At 35.4% G+C, this 17,735-nt stretch overlaps 1 protein-coding gene across 7 annotated transcripts in view; it reads left to right on the forward strand.

Moving 5' to 3' along the window:
- LOC143250826 (ankyrin repeat domain-containing protein SOWAHC-like) overlaps positions 1-17,735 on the forward strand; it is a 151,606-nt gene that overhangs the window by 112,576 nt on the left and 21,295 nt on the right. For 6 of the 7 annotated variants that reach the window (XR_013028369.1, XM_076501882.1, XM_076501880.1 and 3 more), the window contains one exon: positions 9,814-9,903. Coding sequence is in view for 5 of the 7 variants with exons in the window: in XM_076501882.1 (XP_076357997.1) it covers positions 9,814-9,903 (90 nt within the window). In the remaining 2 variants the exon portion in view is untranslated. Of the gene's footprint in view, positions 1-9,813; positions 11,211-11,318; positions 12,319-17,735 lie in introns of those variants that run through there. The other variant, XR_013028368.1, reaches the window with a different exon arrangement.

Here is a 17,735-nt window from a genome sequence, read left to right on the forward strand (position 1 = left end):
AACGTTTGCATTATTAAGTTTAAAACTTTGTACCTGTGGGAAGTGGCTTTGTTTTTGAAGGTAATTATCTATCAAAGAGTGAAGTCTCAGTAAAGTCTTCTCTTTTTACATTGGACTTATGCTAATGCTGCAAAGGTTAATTATGTTTTTCCCATTATCACCACAGGCTTGGGATATATAATTATTAGAACCTGGTGCACTGGGAACTGCTAATCAGTCCCAGTACACAGAAGAAACATATGACTGAAAATCATTGTATTGATGTGCAGTTTTGTAAGTGCAGAACTGAATTGAGTGATCTCTATAGGACTCTCAGACATTTGCTGACAAGAGTAGCTCAATCCTGGCATTAGACAGTGCTACCAAATACCATTCAAGAAAGCTGTAAGTAACACCGGTGGACAACAGTAGCCAGTCTGAGCTGTTTTTCTGGTAAGCAAGACTGCAAGCATTAAATGATGAAGAAAGTAATCTTTGGGACAGTAATAAGTCTCTCCATGGGATAAGTACTGTCAGGGTGACCAAGGATCACAAAGATACCAAGAATCATGCAGATTCCATCAATGATCTGCAAATGGTAACTTGTTGTTATACTGCCTACAAGCAGGGACCTAATGCTTGTTCAAGAATAGGGGTCACTGATTTTTTTCACCACACTCTACCATTTGTATTTAGAACTTTTCAGTCTGCTGTTGGCCAAGAGTCCACAGGAAACAGCTTGTGGTGCAACCACAGTTGCACGTAAGTTAGTGTGTTCTCTTTTCTTATATAAGAGTGTGGCTAAAAGGTATCTGGTTCATTTACTGGAGTGCTTCAGATAGCTTTCTGCTTAGAATGACTGAAGTTAGGAATGTGGTATTTAGTGCTTTATTTTATGTTTGATAGAGAACAGAGTTATCCATTGGGTTGAGTCCAAAGCTCAAAAGTAGGGACCTACCAAGAACTTAGTCACTTATGGATGACCTGTACCACGTTCATGGAAGGGCATATACTGCAATGATTTTGGCAAATCATGAGGATATGTTAACCATTCTTTTCTGAGGAACTACCTGGTGAGGTAATTTGGTGTGGGAAATCTCACTTTGATGGAGGCAGTTACTGTTGGAATGAAGTTCAGAGTTATCTCTTCCAGTAAGTTGCAAATAAAAAGGAAAAAACTCCAATTAGTACATCATGTAAAACTCTAGTTATTTTGAAGGCAAACTAACATTCCACTCATTCCAGCATTGTGGCACAGCACCACTAGATATCAGTGAGTGAGCAAGGTTTACTTGGCCCACCATGATGTTTGTACCATAGCCAATGCTGATGATGTCCCTTCCTGAATATTGCTCTTAAAAGGATGGCCAAAGACATTTTGTAAATGCATGCAACTGAGTGACTTTAAAAGAAGATATTTATATCTCATTTTGCAGCAAGATAGGCAAACATATTGGTTTTGCTGAACTGTACAGCAAGTTCAGGAAAGTCATCAACAAGCTGTTGCTACTGACTTAGAGGAATGTAGTGAACAGCTTAAGTAAAAAAAGTTTGGTGGTCAGTCCAGCCTTCTTGTGTTGAATGGCACTTGACATGTGCCAGTGATGGTACAGGGGTGAGAAATAATTTTTTGTTGATACAGAAGCTGCTAGGACTATGGTTGATATTGCTGTGTATTAGACACTTTTAGTGAAACCTCCACCCCATCTGGGTGTATGTTGTAAAGGGAGTCACAGTACCTCTATATACACAAGTGGCATTGTATCATTTATCATGGATATGGTTTGGTGCAGTAGCACTGTATAATTTGGTGATAGAGCCAACACATGAAATATAGTTTCTTATCCAGATAGCAGGAAGCATCAGCTCAAATTATCTATCTGAGAGAGAATGTATTCCCAGTGGAAATTATGAGCATTTAGTGATTTAGCATCTTGTTGGAATGAATGTTGGTATAATAAACAAAGTGGGGTAACCAAGGTATCAAGTAAACAATTTCCAATGTATCTGAAGTTGCTATTTGGTGACTGTGCAAGCAGTTTGAATTCAACATGGTAACAGCAGCTCAGTGACTTTTTGATTGAATATTGCAATGTATTTTTGTGGATAGATGAACAGTTTGGGTTGAAGAACCATAACTTGCCATCTTATATATACATATGGCACATTTCTAATTAAACAACCACTGTTGGACCAATCATGTAGTCAGCATGCTACATGGATCTGAGATTTCATGGTTTGTGTCCAGTTAGCATCAAAAACAAAAAGTTTCAAATTTTAGAATTGTATATAATAGTGATAGTTATATTCAATCATTTGATTAGTCTTTGAGGTAATGTATAGGTGGATCTAATTAACTGCCTTCACTTTAATCTGTCATTTCAAAAATTAAAAAGATAGCTAGTGCAAAGATACCTCAAATGGCCTTGCTGAAAAGTCAACAATTAACAAGTATAATTGTTGTACAAATTTCTCTGGAGTACTAGGAATGTAGCTAGTACTGAGGTGTGGTAAATGTTAAAGGGGCAGACTTCACAAGGTGTGTGGACAGATAAATTTCAGAATGGTTTTGAAAATGTCCAGTGGTTCAGCACTTTAGATATACCATCCAGTATATCAAACTGGATGATGAAAATAGATCTAAGATGGCTTTCAACACTTGAGATGGTTATTACAAGTTTTTCATCGTGTAATAGAACCTGTGCTATTTGGTTGCCACTTTTGAGAGTCTAATGGAACTTGTACAGAAGGGGTTGCAGTTGTTAAGATGCCTGGTTTATGTGAATTGATTTTTGATGTTTGGTCACATGTTTGAATATGTTGTTGAAAACCTGAGCAAATAAGAAAGTCAGGCTTTAAACTGATGCCAAGGAAATGTGATCTGTAGCTGAAATTCTTCAGTCACACTGTGGGTTGAGGTGTAGTTTTTACTTACCTGCAAATATTGCAGTTGTCTAAAATTGTATTCAACCCATGACCAGACAAGGAATTTTATTTCCTTGGTTTCGCATTATGTTATCAATGTTTTGTGGCTAACTTTTCCAAGATTGCTACACTGCTATCAACTTGAATTAAAGCTGACACATTTTAATTGGACTGAAAAATACAACCAAGCATTTCAGCTGGTGAAGCTTGCTTTAATTGAAACCCCATTGTTTTCATATCCATCACAAAACTTCTTGAATATTAATGCCAGTGATAGTAGAGTTGGAATACTGTTTTCTAAGGTGCAGAAAGGAGTGGAATCTGTAATTGCATGTGGTGTTGGTAAGCTGATGGCTCCTGAATACTTTATGATGAAGAAAGAAAGAATTTGCATTTGTGGTCTTCATCAAATTTTACTGATACTACCTGTATAGTGAAAAGTTCACCATTCATGTGGAATATTTGTTGTTGAGGTTGCTCAATAATGGAAAAAAATTATATTAGTTCACAATATTTCAAGAATACAATTTTATTGTAATGCATCACTTGGAAACAAAGAATCACTATTAGACTTTGCCATATGATAAGACTGTTCAATGTATGTTCTGACCATGGATACCATGTGGAGGTGAAAGCCATTTCTGACTTAATAATGTTAGGCCATATTGTAGGAGATGTTTCACTAGAGGTTGAATGCTACAATTAATTTTCAAGAGCTTTGGAAAGGGTAATCATTACACCCACATATCTAGGATTTACATGTGCATGTAACCTGTGGCACTTGAATGAATAAGTGGGAATGCAAAAAAGTTTGCTGTTCCATATTTTTAACCCATCAAGATGTGATTCACAATCTTTTTTGTATTTAATGATTTATAGTGTTTGTTTGCAAGAAATACTTCAGACTGCATAATGAAGGACTGGAGTCCATCAGGGTGTTAATGTGCAACAACAGTTTTGTTGGTAACTTTTGAGTCAAGACATTTAACAATGAAGTAAATAGTACATAGTATGTGCTGCTTAGAGGAAGAACCACTTAAATGGGATAAGCTCAAGGAGAGAGTTGTAGGATTTCCTTTACTGAGAATAACTATGGATATCTTCTTCAGTAAACTGAAGATGGTAATTAGTATGTGCTTGTTGTTATTTATTTTACTAAGTAGACCATTGACAAATACATCATTACAATCTGTCACTGATGCACTGACAGAGCTCTGAATAACCCAGTTTGATGCATATGAAGAAATTCACAATGTACAAGAATCTAATTTCACTAACTAGCTGTTCTCTGAGTTGTATAAAGTTCTGTGATAAAGTGTGCACTTTACATTGTCCTTTTAAGTCTAATAGTTCATCAGAATGGATAATACAAACTATCAAGTCAATGCTTGAAAAGTTTATTAATCCAAACAGAATAAACTGGAACAAACAGTTGCTGCTGTTGTGATGAAGTACCTTGCAGCAGAACAGAGATAATCTGGTTGTTTGAAAAAAGCATGCTACTGTTTGCTCATGAAATGTACCTCTCTCTAGGTGGGGTGTATGGCACACCTTTTCAAGAATATGTGGAGTGGTTAAGGTCTGCATCAGTTGATATGTGCAGGTTTATGCATCAATAGCTGAGAAAGTCATTGAGAAATATTAGGATAAAGCAATTAAGGAATGAACATTGCAATGTGGAGATTAGGTATGGCTTTTGTATGTGCATTTGACACAGAAGCAACTCATTTCTAGCTGAACAATTTCAAATTACTTTAATCATGGTGTGCATTGAATGCATCAATAAGCTAAGAGGTACAGAATTGACAATTTTTTTATGCACTGACTAGACCAGGAATCAGAGGATATTAACAAACCAGATGAATATGAGAATAGTGTTTCAAATTATCTCAAGAAGGAAGTTGTGCAGAGGACTCATCTGGTTGTATGAAATGAATCAGAGAATATAGTGCCTTCTGATGGGCTGATCTCCTGACTAATATAGTTAGGACTAACTGCTAGACCAGAATAATTGTAAAATCAATGTCTGGAAGTAAATGTCACTCCTTTCTCTTTTTCAGAACTGTCAAGCGATGTTTCTCAGTGAAATGTAAGTAATACGCTACATGATTACCACATGATTATTTCAAAGTTAGGACCATTTATTAACCATAAGATTAATTTGACCAAAGAGGCTTTGAAACCCTTACTTTCTGAACCTATCAATGAGTTCCACTTAAAGATATCTACAGGATAACAGATGATAACTGTTTGAGTATTACACAGTTAGGGTGACTTTTGTTTGAAGATGTTAATGCCAAGTATATCAACAGTTTGAATGACTAATGTTGATCTCAAGGAGGTTAAAAAATCATCTGAAAGGGCTTTGCAATTCATACTTTTTAAACTATTAATAAATGTTTGTTTGGCACTTTACAAAAATTACTTTACCTGTATAGCAATATAGTAGCTGAATTTCTATGGAGTAGAATGCATGAAGCATGCAAGATATTTCCAGTACACATGAGTATTTGTGTCCAGTGAGGGATTTGTGTTTTGTCATAACAACCTGAATATGAATAAGGTTGTTATCAAACAAAATAGAATAGTCCTTCTTTCACTGTATTTTGCCAGCATTTTTTTATTTTTTTTCTGTGATATCACTTGTAGCTAGTGGGTCAACTTACAAATAGCAGTACAATATTGCGATAGCTCAGTTACTGGTGTTTGTTGGTTTTAGAATTTAAATGTATTTTACTGTGGAATATCGTGTTTACCCTACCTTGGTTTGTGTGTGTTGGTATACAGAGGCTGAAGTAATATTTGCCAAAAAAGATATATTCTGAAGATGATTATTTACTTGTTGATATCAAGAAGATGTGTCAAGTTTAATAGCTTATAAATGGCAGCATATTATAATACTGAAGCTATGGAGATATAGCTGGTGGAGCTAATTTTTTGTATTGGTTACCGTAGTAATGGCATGGGACCTGGAGCTAATAGCATACATGACCATGTGTAAGATTGAAATATATGTCTATAACAGTGTTTGACCTGAATTTAAGACCAAGAATCACAGGCAGTAGTTAAAGTATTTTAGAAGCACCCACTTTTAACTAAGCACTTTTTTAACTTGTTTTCAGTGAAAGGTAATGTTAAAATACATGAAAGTGAAAACTGTGAGTGTATAGCTGAAACCAGAAAGTAACACCTGCAAAATTGCTAGTTTCAAGTTGCCTTTATCTTGTTAGAAGATAGAGGCTAGTGCTCATGAGGTGGATAGAGTGATTCAGTTAGTTGTGTAGGAACCACTCCTTGCAGTTTTAACCACACCTCTCAACTTCTTTCTTACTATATTCAAACTTTGTTTGTATAAAAAGTATATAGTTGTGAAGGGAATATTGATGGGTTACAGGGTAGCTATGTTAGTAGTTTTCATACTAATGTTAACAGTGTCAAAGGAGTGACCTAGGATTCAAGCAGCTATGAGGGTAAACTAGGCTTACCAATACCCAGAGACATAACTCTTGAAAAGGTTCTTTAGTTGATGGAGACCTTTACTGTACAGACTTTCTCAGAGGCTGCCAATAGCTGTCTCTATAGTCAGAGGACTCAAACATCAAAATAACTATGTCAGTAGGGTCTATAGTCTCTTCAGTGTGATAACAGTGGTGAGCTTATTTGAAATCAAACTTACCTGCAGTACAACTTACATAATTGATGCAGGTTGTATGTTGTTTTCTTTCCCATTTTGTTAAATACACACACACACACACACACACACACACACACATATATATATGTCCCCTTGTAGGTCAATAGTAAGTTTGTGGACTTGCAACATGAAATTCTGGGGTTCCATGGTGAGTGGAATACTGATAATTTATAATTGTATGCTAATAGTCTTTAGTGAAGAGTTTCTTGTCTTGTGTTTTGGTTCTGTAAATTGATTGTCATTAAAGGGTTAATTTGTTTTCCTTTTCTCATACAAGTCTTATTATATACTTTGGTTTGATAAAGGGTTTACTTTAGATTTTGCATTTTTGGTATTGTAATGTAAAAGGGTTGTTTTATGCTGTGGTTTTCATTTCATGTCAAATGACTTTTGTATTTTTTGCAATAGTGAGACATCTTTTTAAAATTTTTATTTAAAGGATATTCATTTTTGTCTTGTGCTTTTAGCATATAATGAAAGTTTAATCTTGTTTTGAATTTTTGATTTAGTGCAAAGGGTTTTTGTATGATTAACATGTGATTGTATTGTGTTACTTTGTGTAACCATCTGCCATGGACATGGTTGTGTGGGTTCATCTGCACACCAGTTAGAAATAAATTGTTTAATGCGAGGTTATGCATTTGTGGATTAATCACACAAGTCACCTCAAGGAGGTTTTTGTTTGTAACAAATAAATTCACTCAGAATCTGTTTAACAGAAACAGAGAAGTAATTGTAAAACAAGCTTTTCATCTGCTCATCCACATCAACATTTCTGAAACAATTTTGAATGGCAATATGTTCATTAATTAAACATTCTGTTATGTTCAATAACATTGAAACTACAATGATACCTCAAGATATTCTTTTAGACATATTTTTACCTATACAACTACAATAACAATTCTTCCAATAGGTTTATTAATAACTGTAACACATCTTCTATAAGCTTAGTTAAATCTGCAGCAGAGTTATTGTTTAGTACAATTTTTTTCTTCTGACATTATACATTTTTCATTACAAATGTTGCTAGACTATGTAATGGATAGCATAAATACATACAAGGAATTTGCGCATTGGATATGTTGAAGACTGTAGTATATCCATTGTGGACCTAGAGATGTAGAAGAAATCTGGATCGGTTAGAGAGTTACAGAATAGTTGTACAAGTTAGAAACTGGCAAAGAGCTGCTGTCAGAATCCAATCGTGGCACTTTACATTACTTAATTATTATAACTAAGGCTCGTCTGATTACTGCTTTTTCAGTTTTCTATCAAACTGAAACCATAACTACTTGTTAATTGGTTTGTATGAAACTGTTTCTGGACAGCTATACATCACTGTGAGCATAGATTCTTTTGACCAATGCATGAATTTCATTTGGAATTAAAACCTGAAAATTAGAGATAGATGAGAATGGCTTGAAGGCAAAAGGGTAAGAAAAGATATAGTATGCAAACATACATAAGTTTAACCTAGAATTTTGGTCAAGGAAGTGTTAAATTACTGTCAATTAAGTTACCTATGGTTCTGGATCATTTAAATGTAGTATCACGTATGTTCTCTCATGTGAAAAGTAAAATAATTTACGTGTGCTACACACAATTCACTACATTTATTTGTTAACCATTCCTCTTTTCATAATGTATTTAAATCAGTTGCAAATGTGAATCTTTTTATGTAAAATGCAACTATGTGTTGTAGTCTTATGTAATTATTAATACTACCACATGCATATCTATATTCTATTTGCACGTCCAGGCATGGTCAGGTGGTTAAAGCACATGACTCATTATCTGAGGGGTCACAGGTTTAAAATCTCTGCCATACCAAACATGCTTGTCCTTTCAGCCATGGGGACATTATAATGTGACAGTCAATCCCACTATTCATTAGTAAAAGAGTGGTCTGAGAGTTGGCAGTGGGTGGTGATGGCTAGCTGCCTTCCCTCCAGTCTTACACTGCTAAATTAGGGACGTCTAGTGTAGATAGCCCTTGTGTAGCTTTGCACAAAATTCAAAATAAATAAACCAATATATTTGCACATATTTACACTGCTTTAAAAGTCATACAAAAGGTAACTTATCTGATGATGAGTTGTCTGTGAAACATTGCTCTGTATTTTTCTATGTGCATAAGTTTTGCTACAAGAACTGAACTAATTTTCTACTCCTTATTTGCATTTTTATTTTCTCTTTTGAGTCTGAGGCTCTAAAAAAACTAAAACTATTAATGACATCCAAATTATGCATAGAGACTACCTTTATATAAGTTTTGTGTGTCCAAAATTGTACAATATCAAATATTAGAAATTATGCTGATTTGACCTATAGAGTTTCAAAATGCACTTGCTTTGCATTTATAAATGTACAGACCTTTATGAAGTAGGCTTCTCCATTGTCAATAGATCTACGAATATAATATTTATATAAGTTACTTATTCAAATCCAGAAGAACTAATGAAAATTGTGTAAATACTGCACATGAGATGTAAATTTGAACTGTAATTCATAATGTGACAAGTTGTAGTGGAACATGTATTATTTTATCTGCTTTGTTTTTAATAAATTTGATATTTTGATTTCCTTAATTTCTTCCATTAAGCCAGTGTACCAGTTTTTGTACTAAATGCATAGTGAATAATCTTGTATATACTGCAAACGTAGTGTCTTTTTGAGTGTGTCATTTGAAAAGATGCACATGCAGACAAAGCTCAACATTCACATTTAAAATGACGAGAGAACAAACATAGATATTCATGATGCCAAATTTTGTTTCACAAGCAGAATATTCTACACCAAATTGTTAGGAATTAATCACACTGTTGTTTACATTTCAAAATATTATGTTACTAATAAAAATGTAGATTTACCATATATTATTGTTGAGTGGATAAATTCTCAATAATTAATCTTTGCAATGGGTGGTACAAGTAGCTCAGAGCTCAACACAATTTACCTTTGTAAAGTTCACAGAAAAATTTAAACTGATAGATTTGCTTAAACTTTTCCTGACAGTTTTTTGCTTTAATTTAATGATGAAGTTTTCCTTAAAGTTACAGGTAACTCCAAAAGTGGTGCACAGGAAAATAATTAGAGTGTTTCTATACTGATGATTTTGTGGAACTACATCTGCTGATGAACCTCTAACGACTCAGTGTTCTAGTTATGTAAATGAGATTGAATAAGTTTGAGTTTGTCTGTTTTTATTTCAGATGCTGACCCATGCATTCGAGATTATAGTGGCAGGAAACCTCACCAGTACTTGGCCAAGTGGCAGAACTTACACAAGTCCACTGGAACACGTAAGCCATCATCTCCACCTTCTTCACCCCTCGTGGAGCGTGCACCACAAACTCGTTTTGCTACACAAACTATGAGCATTCGGCACACGCCATTCTTCCATAATACTTTGCATCAGTCATTTTTGCATACAACTAAACCAGTTCTCTTGCGAGCTTACTCTTGTCCAAAACACAAATCTGTAATTTGTAAAACAAACTCAAAAAAGTTTTGAAATCAAGTGGCAAGCACTGAGCAAAGGATAACCAACATGTGTGCTTTTATTATGATTAGTTTAAAATGTACTTTTTACATCAAAAGTACTTTATTTTTAGAAATACACATTGTGTACATTTAACTTGTAAATTACAACTTTATGATTTCGTATACTAATATGAACTTAGTCAGAAGAGAATCAGTTATAATCTGTCATAAATTGCACTACTTAATATAACAATTATTTTATATAGGTATTATTGTTGAGATGTTGGTTTACTAAAAGGGTACCATATATTTACACACACATATGTGTATAAATGTATTATTGATAATTGCATGAATGGTTTGTTTTGTTTTCTGTTTATTTATGTTTAATATTTGTTTTGATTTTTTAAATTTCTTTTATTAAGTCAGAGTATTTTTTAAAACATTTTTATAGGATTAATATATTAAACTTTTTTTTAAGAACTCCCAAACCTGCTTCATGTAAGCTTTTATTTATTACATGCTTGAAGAGCTAGACATACTGGGTAACTTGTTACTTAGTGAGAAATACAGTTGTTGAAGGTTAGACATACTGAGTGACGTGTCTTATTAGTGAGAAATACAGTTGTTGAAGGTCAGATATATTGAGTAACGTGTCTTGTTACTTAGTGAGAAATACAGTTGTTGAAGGTCAGATATATTGAGTAACGTGTCTTGTTACTTAGTGAGAAATACAGTTGTTGAAGGTTAGACATACTGAGTGACGTGTCTTGTTACTTAGTGAGAAATACAGTTGTTGAAGGTTAGACATACTGAGTGACGTGTCTTATTAGTGAGAAATACAGTTGTTGAAGGTCAGATATATTGAGTAACGTGTCTTGTTACTTAGTGAGAAATACAGTTGTTGAAGGTTAGACATACTGAGTAACGTGTCTTATTAGTGAGAAATACAGTTGTTAAAGGTTAGACATACTGGGTGATGTATCTTGTTACTTAGTGAGAAATACGGTTGTTAAAGGTTAGACATACTGGGTGACGTGTCTTGTTACTTAGTGAGAAATACGGTTGTTGAAGGTTAGACATACTGAGTAACGTGTCTTATTAGTGAGAAATACAGTTGTTGAAGGTTAGACATACTGAGTAACGTGTCTTATTAGTGAGAAATACAGTTGTTAAAGGTTAGACATACTGGGTGACGTGTCTTGTTACTTAGTGAGAAATACGGTTGTTAAAGGTTAGACATACTGGGTGACGTATCTTGTTACTTAGTGAGAAATGCGGTTGTTAAAGATTAGACATACTGGGTGACGTGTCTTGTTACTTAGTGAGAAATACGGTTGTTAAAGGTTAGACATACTGGGTGATGTATCTTGTTACTTAGTGAGAAATACGGTTGTTAAAGGTTAGACATACTGGGTGACGTGTCTTGTTACTTAGTGAGAAATACGGTTGTTAAAGGTTAGACATACTGGGTGATGTGTCTTTTTACTCAGTGAGAAATATAGTTTTAAGGCTTATACTTAACAATGTATCTTGTTTTAAGTGTGGTGTATGTGTGTGATATATAACAGTCTAGGCTTTGTGTGTTTTGTAACTATCCAACATATTTTAAATTAATCAGTGACTTTGATATGACAATATATCTCAGAGTAGCATGCACCTATATTCAAATATATCCATTTAATTAGATAATTGATTAACCAATTGTGTTTTAATTCTGTGGTACACACCAACCATTTGTCTGGGGTTACTGAATGCTAAAGGTGTTTTGAGTTGCTACTATAACTTTAACCTCATATTACGTTACGAAGAAGGCAGGACTCTTTTGAATCAAAACTGGTCTTTCTAGTGACTGACTTGTGCGAATGTTTCAATGTGTGGTAGTGCAACCCACGTAAGTCAGTAAACATTATGTGCTTTCTCTTTGCAGCATGTGTGAACTTTTCTATGAAGTAACTGAAACTTCTGAAATTAAATTAGAAATAAATAGCTACAAATCTTATGGTAACCTGAGATGTTCTTATCTCTCGTAATGTCAGGTCACAAGTTCTTGTTTACCTACTGTGCTGAGTAAAAGCTTTCAGTATAAGGTTGTGTTCAATCCAAACAAAAAGAAACATGTGCATGCATGTGAAAAAAGATCTTTTATATTTGTCTTTTAATTTTTCTCCAGACTGCTTTGTTTATTGGTTAATTAACAATGTATGTAAAGTAAATAAATTTATCTTTATTAACTTGCTTGTGTTTGTTCTGTTATTTGTAGTCTAATAACATTTTTCTGCATGATTATTATTACAGGCCTTGTCTCATTTTAAATTACTCGGACTGCTAATTAAACTTTCCTCATTAACCTCTCTTCGCTTACTGACAAGATTAATTGTGATCTAACCTACAGAAGAACATTGTTACAGTACTAAAACAACAAAAAATCGAAACTCTTAGGTAAGAGAATATATAAGAATTATATATACCACATTTTTAGAGATTAGGCTTAAAGCGCTTAACATTGCTGGTAATGTTGTGTAACTATCAAGCGAGATGCGTTTTGTACTAATAAATGTGTGCCCAGTACTGGATCATTTAAACTTTCTGTACTAAAAGTGGGTCTGAAATACTGGATCATTCTAACTTTCTATAGTTAAAGTGGGTCTGAAATACTGGATCATTTTAACTTTCCACACTTAACGGTTCTTGTCTTTAGGCTGGAAATTAAAAAATACAAAGTTCCAAGGAATATAGGATACAATTTTAATGGTAGCCCATCAAGATGTTTGTGATTATAATTTGTAAAAAAGAAATTCCAAAGACATTTTATCCGTATCGAAAGTCAATTTTGATCATAATTTTGTTTTCTCCTAAATATTTGGTAAAATATAAGTAAAAAAAAGTGAATATTTCAATGTATTTAATAAAAAACTAAATAGTGTAATGAGGGATAAGTGGTTGTTAATTAATCCTTATATTAAGACTTTATATATTCAACCAGCCTTTTTGGTCAGACCGGATTATTATTGTATGCCCTTACAACATTATTATCGTATACAACACTTTGTTAAACTCTATTCACATGTGTCAGTGTTATCTCTTGATATTGGTCTTTAATTTAGACCCTTGCAGTGAGGTAACACGTAATTAATGAAGATGTTGGTGATGATACGCAGAACAATATTTAGGCATTTTTTTCCTCATGGTGGTAGCATGAAACCTCTAAACCTTCTGAGTTTGTAATACTTCGGGCATGGCTTGGTGGTTAGTGTGAAGATCTGTGAATCCATGGTTCATGTCTCATTGTCGAAAAAATCGCACTCCTCACTCTGGGACTATGGATGTGTTTTAAGAGCGATGGTCATATTCCATTATTCGACTGAAGTAGCTTAAGAGTTGGCGGTAGGTCTTGCTAAGTAACTGCCTTCCTTCTATCAGTTGTGTAGCTATGTGAAAATATCTGGAACAAATCGTCCATATTGTGCAAAGAAAGATTTGGCTTAGTCTATTGGATCTCAAAGCGTGGTCCACGGCCCACTGGAGATTCACGAGGGTCCTCCAGTTGGTGCGCAAGCTGGTCAGAAATGCAAAACGTATCAGAAGCAGCGCTTACGCTTCCTGTTAATTCTAATGAGTTTTCTAATAATGGCAGATGAAAGAGAGTAGAGTTGGACTGATAGGATAGATGGTGCGAGGTGTCTTTTGCCCCTACGAAGTATTCTGTGTACAAGAAAGTATGAGGTTTAGTCCTATGGTAGAGAGGCTGTAAATGACCGAGATAGGCTTGACCGATTAGAGATCTGATTACAGTTGTGAACTGAGGAAGTCAAACCCTTTTGATTGATATATTTCACCATGCCTAAAATCTCGTACATGAATTTACTCCAATCCTGCCCAAAATAATTGAATTTTGAAGGTGTGTTAATAGAGACCCTGATGAATATGGTGCACGTGCGCCCCACGCTTGGTATTACTGGGGCATAAAAATATAGATAATAAAAATGTATTATAGGTGAATTTATTCTAATCATACCTGAAAGAATTTAAGTGTCGCAGCTCTTGAAGGTTCCTCTTTTTTTATATATATCTTTAATTGTCTGATGAAAGCAAACGTACCCCAAGAATTACTGGTGGAGTTCAGGGCCGGGTTAAGGTTTAATGACGCCGTAGACCATGGTACTGTTTGTGTGTATTGATAATATTAATAATAATAATAGCTCCCTTTTGCATATATTCTGCTAGTTTTACGAAACATAATTTTGTTTTACTTTGGTGGCCAGCGGGGCTCTAGGTGACATGTGCGTTAATCTGTTACTGGCCCCATTTCTCTCTTAGACATATCTAAATTAGTTACCAACCACATTTCTTTATCAGTACATGATTTTTTTTTTGTTATTGTTGCATGGCCATCTAGTAACGTACGAGTCAACATAATGCAGTACGTGGACGGAAACGGTGATTTTGTTTGTTTTGAATTTTGCGCAAAGCTATGCAAGGGCTATCTGTACTAGTCGTCCTTAAATTAGCACTGTAAGACTAGAGGGAAAGCAGCTAATCATCACCACCCACCGCCAACTCTTGGGCTACTCTTTTTACCAACGAATAGTGGGATTGACCATCACATTATAATGCCCCCACGGCTGAAAAGGCGAGCATTTTTGGTGCGACCGGGATTCGAATCCGCGACCCTTGGATTACAAGTCAAATTATTTAACTCACTTGGCCATGCTCGGCCTGAATCTGTAGTTAAATGTATAAAATCAAGTTGATAATTTCAGAGTTAACTGAATATTTTCCACATATTTCAAGTTGTAGACCCCTTTACCAATAAATTATTGTTTTGGAATTTCGCACAAAGCTACTCGAGGGCTATCTGTGCTAGCCTTCCCTAATTTAGCAGTGTAAGACAGAGGGAAGACAGCTAGTCATCACCACCCACCGCCAACTCTTGGGCTACTCTTTTACCAACGAATAGTGGGATTGACCGTAACATTATAACGCCCCCACGGCTGGGAGTGCGAGCATGTTTGGCGCGACGCGGGCGCGAACCCGCGACCCTCGGATTACGAGTCGCACGCCTTACGCGCTAGGTCATGCCAGGCCACCAATAAATTAAAGACAGAACTTTGTGAATATATGTATATATTTAGAACATCAGGTGGCTAATTCCAAATAGCTAACAATAATTTCTATCGGAATTTTATTCAGCGTCAAAGTCATATTCGAATGAAGTAAATACACATGGTATTTTTCCCAGCTGGTACAGCGGAAAATCTATGGATTTACAACGCTAAACTCATAGATTCTATTCCCCTCCGTGGACTCAGCAGATAGCCCAATATGGCTTTGCTATAAGAAAACACACACAGAGTCTTGTAGTGAAGCCCCTCCAGTGCCACAGAACGGACTTAGAACGCTATAAACCGGGTTTCGATACCCGCGGTAAGCAGAACAGAGATAGCTCATTGTGTAGCTTTGTGCTTAACTCCAAACAGATCTCGTGGTGATTGTTAAACAGTTTGTTTTAGAGGGGAGTTTTCAAGTGTTAAATTTAAAGCTTCTTTCTCAGGTGTCCCAACGTCATTGAATTCACTTATTTTTGCGCAGTGATTTATTAGAGATGTCAGCTACCCAGTGGCTCAACAGTAAGTCTGAAGGCTTATAACGCTACAAACCGGGTTTTGATACCCGTGATGACACAGCACTTATAACCCATTGATCAGCTTTGTGCTTAAAAACGAACGAGTAATAACTTTACACATTCGTCTCCTAATTTCAAACTGATAGACTGAATGTAATTGACAGTACCCACCGCCAGTTATTGAGCATCTCTTTGTCTGATCGAATAGTTGGTTTAACTTTCACTCTTATAACGCGCCCATGGCCCCAAAGTCGGATCACGTTTTTGTCGCCATGGGACGTGAACCACTGTATCCACAGTCCAAATACACTATTCACTAGGACATGTCCAGCTTGAGTTTAGACGAAAAAGTCCCACGGTGGGACAACGTTAAGTCTTTAGATTTACAACGCTAGAATTGGGAGTTGATTCCCTTTGGTGGACACAACAGATAGTTCTCTGTGGCTTTGCTATAAGACAGACATTAAACAAATACTGTGAAAGTTTCTTAGAACTTGCTAATAATTTACCTAGACTTGCAAAAAATAACAATTATGGATTAATAATATGCAGTAACGGGATGAAAAAGCTCAGCACTTCAAAATTAAGTGTTTTTACGATCGTCATGCTCACTTACGTGTTGGTGGACTGTGGATCGGAGACCCAAGGTTCGCACCGCAAAGCTGAACACGTTCCGCTCTTTCAGCTGTTTATGTTTTAAGAATGACCAATCGATTGCATTATTTAGTCTAAAACTAGACATAGCCATTGTAGAAGCGGATGTCGATGAATGGTCATTTTTACTGTGGTCAGAACATAATAGCATAAAATTAATGGCAATTTAACTTCTTCTGGTCAGTCCTGGCCGTTCATTCTGTCTTCATATACAAGGTGCTGTCCCCTTTGAAAATATCAATACATTCACTTGTTTGTAAATAAGTGTTTTAGCATCAATATTAAGCCTAACCTTTTCAGTTAGCGGTAATTTAAGAAACTTTTATAAAGTTGAGATTTTTGCCATTGTGTTTCTTTGACTTCCTAAAAAACACTACAGAATTTAGGTTGTTGTGCTGAATTCGCATTATAATGCTTAAAATTGCAATGAAACCTAATTATTTTATTGTGATAAACTAGGTATGTTTTGCATCATATCGCACGCGAATAATTTGCTTAGGAGCACCAAACAAGTTATAGAGACTCGAGAAACATTCTATCTATTTATTATTTATGGAATGTGATAATCATGTTTAACAAAGCGTTGCGAAGATTTTTTTCGTGTACATAAGTTATCAAAGATAGTTGTTGTTTTTGTGTGTGTGAAAAACTACGTTATAGGTATTGTAGAAGGCAGCACGTCTCTTATCCGTCCAAATAAGACTGATGCCCGACCTGTTTTTTTAACCCTAGTGTAATCAAGCGAAGTTAAACGGGAGGGCTAATGATTCCTTAAACCGGGTCCGGTTACTTGATTCACCATTCGCTGAAGACCCTGGAGACGTTGTGTGTGCTAGGCGACACGAGATCCTCATCCATCAAGCTGGCTGACAAACACTGAAGGGTGTAGTTTGCATCTGAATTGGGTGGCAAGGGAGTGAGACCCCAGGCACCGAGGTTACTTACTGACTGAAGATGAGCTCTCTCTATTTTCCGTGATAGTGCGAGCTTTTCATGAGCATTTGCACGTGGATAAACCGAGTTTTGAATGTGTTGAGATTGTTACTACTCCAATACATTGAGATGATTGTTTAGCCGGGGTACGTTGTATATATAATACTGATGGCCTGAAAGAAAAGCTTCTAAATTACGCCGTGCAGGCGTGCACGAGAAAGAAATAAAGGTCTTTGTCGCCAGTAATTATCACTTACCATGAGGGTCGAATTGGGGATTTGAAATTGTCTAGAAAACTTCCTATACTTAACTTCCTATGAGGTCAGGAAAGAATTATAATCGAAAACACTGTGCTTGATGCTACATAGTTTAAAATATGCATTAGTACTAATCAATTTGAACAAAATTGGATAGTATAATTTTTTTTTTCATATACAA

This window comes from Tachypleus tridentatus, chromosome 5 (genome assembly GCF_004210375.1).
Source record: "Tachypleus tridentatus isolate NWPU-2018 chromosome 5, ASM421037v1, whole genome shotgun sequence".
In the NCBI taxonomy this organism is placed as follows: Eukaryota; Metazoa; Arthropoda; class Merostomata; order Xiphosura; family Limulidae; genus Tachypleus; species Tachypleus tridentatus.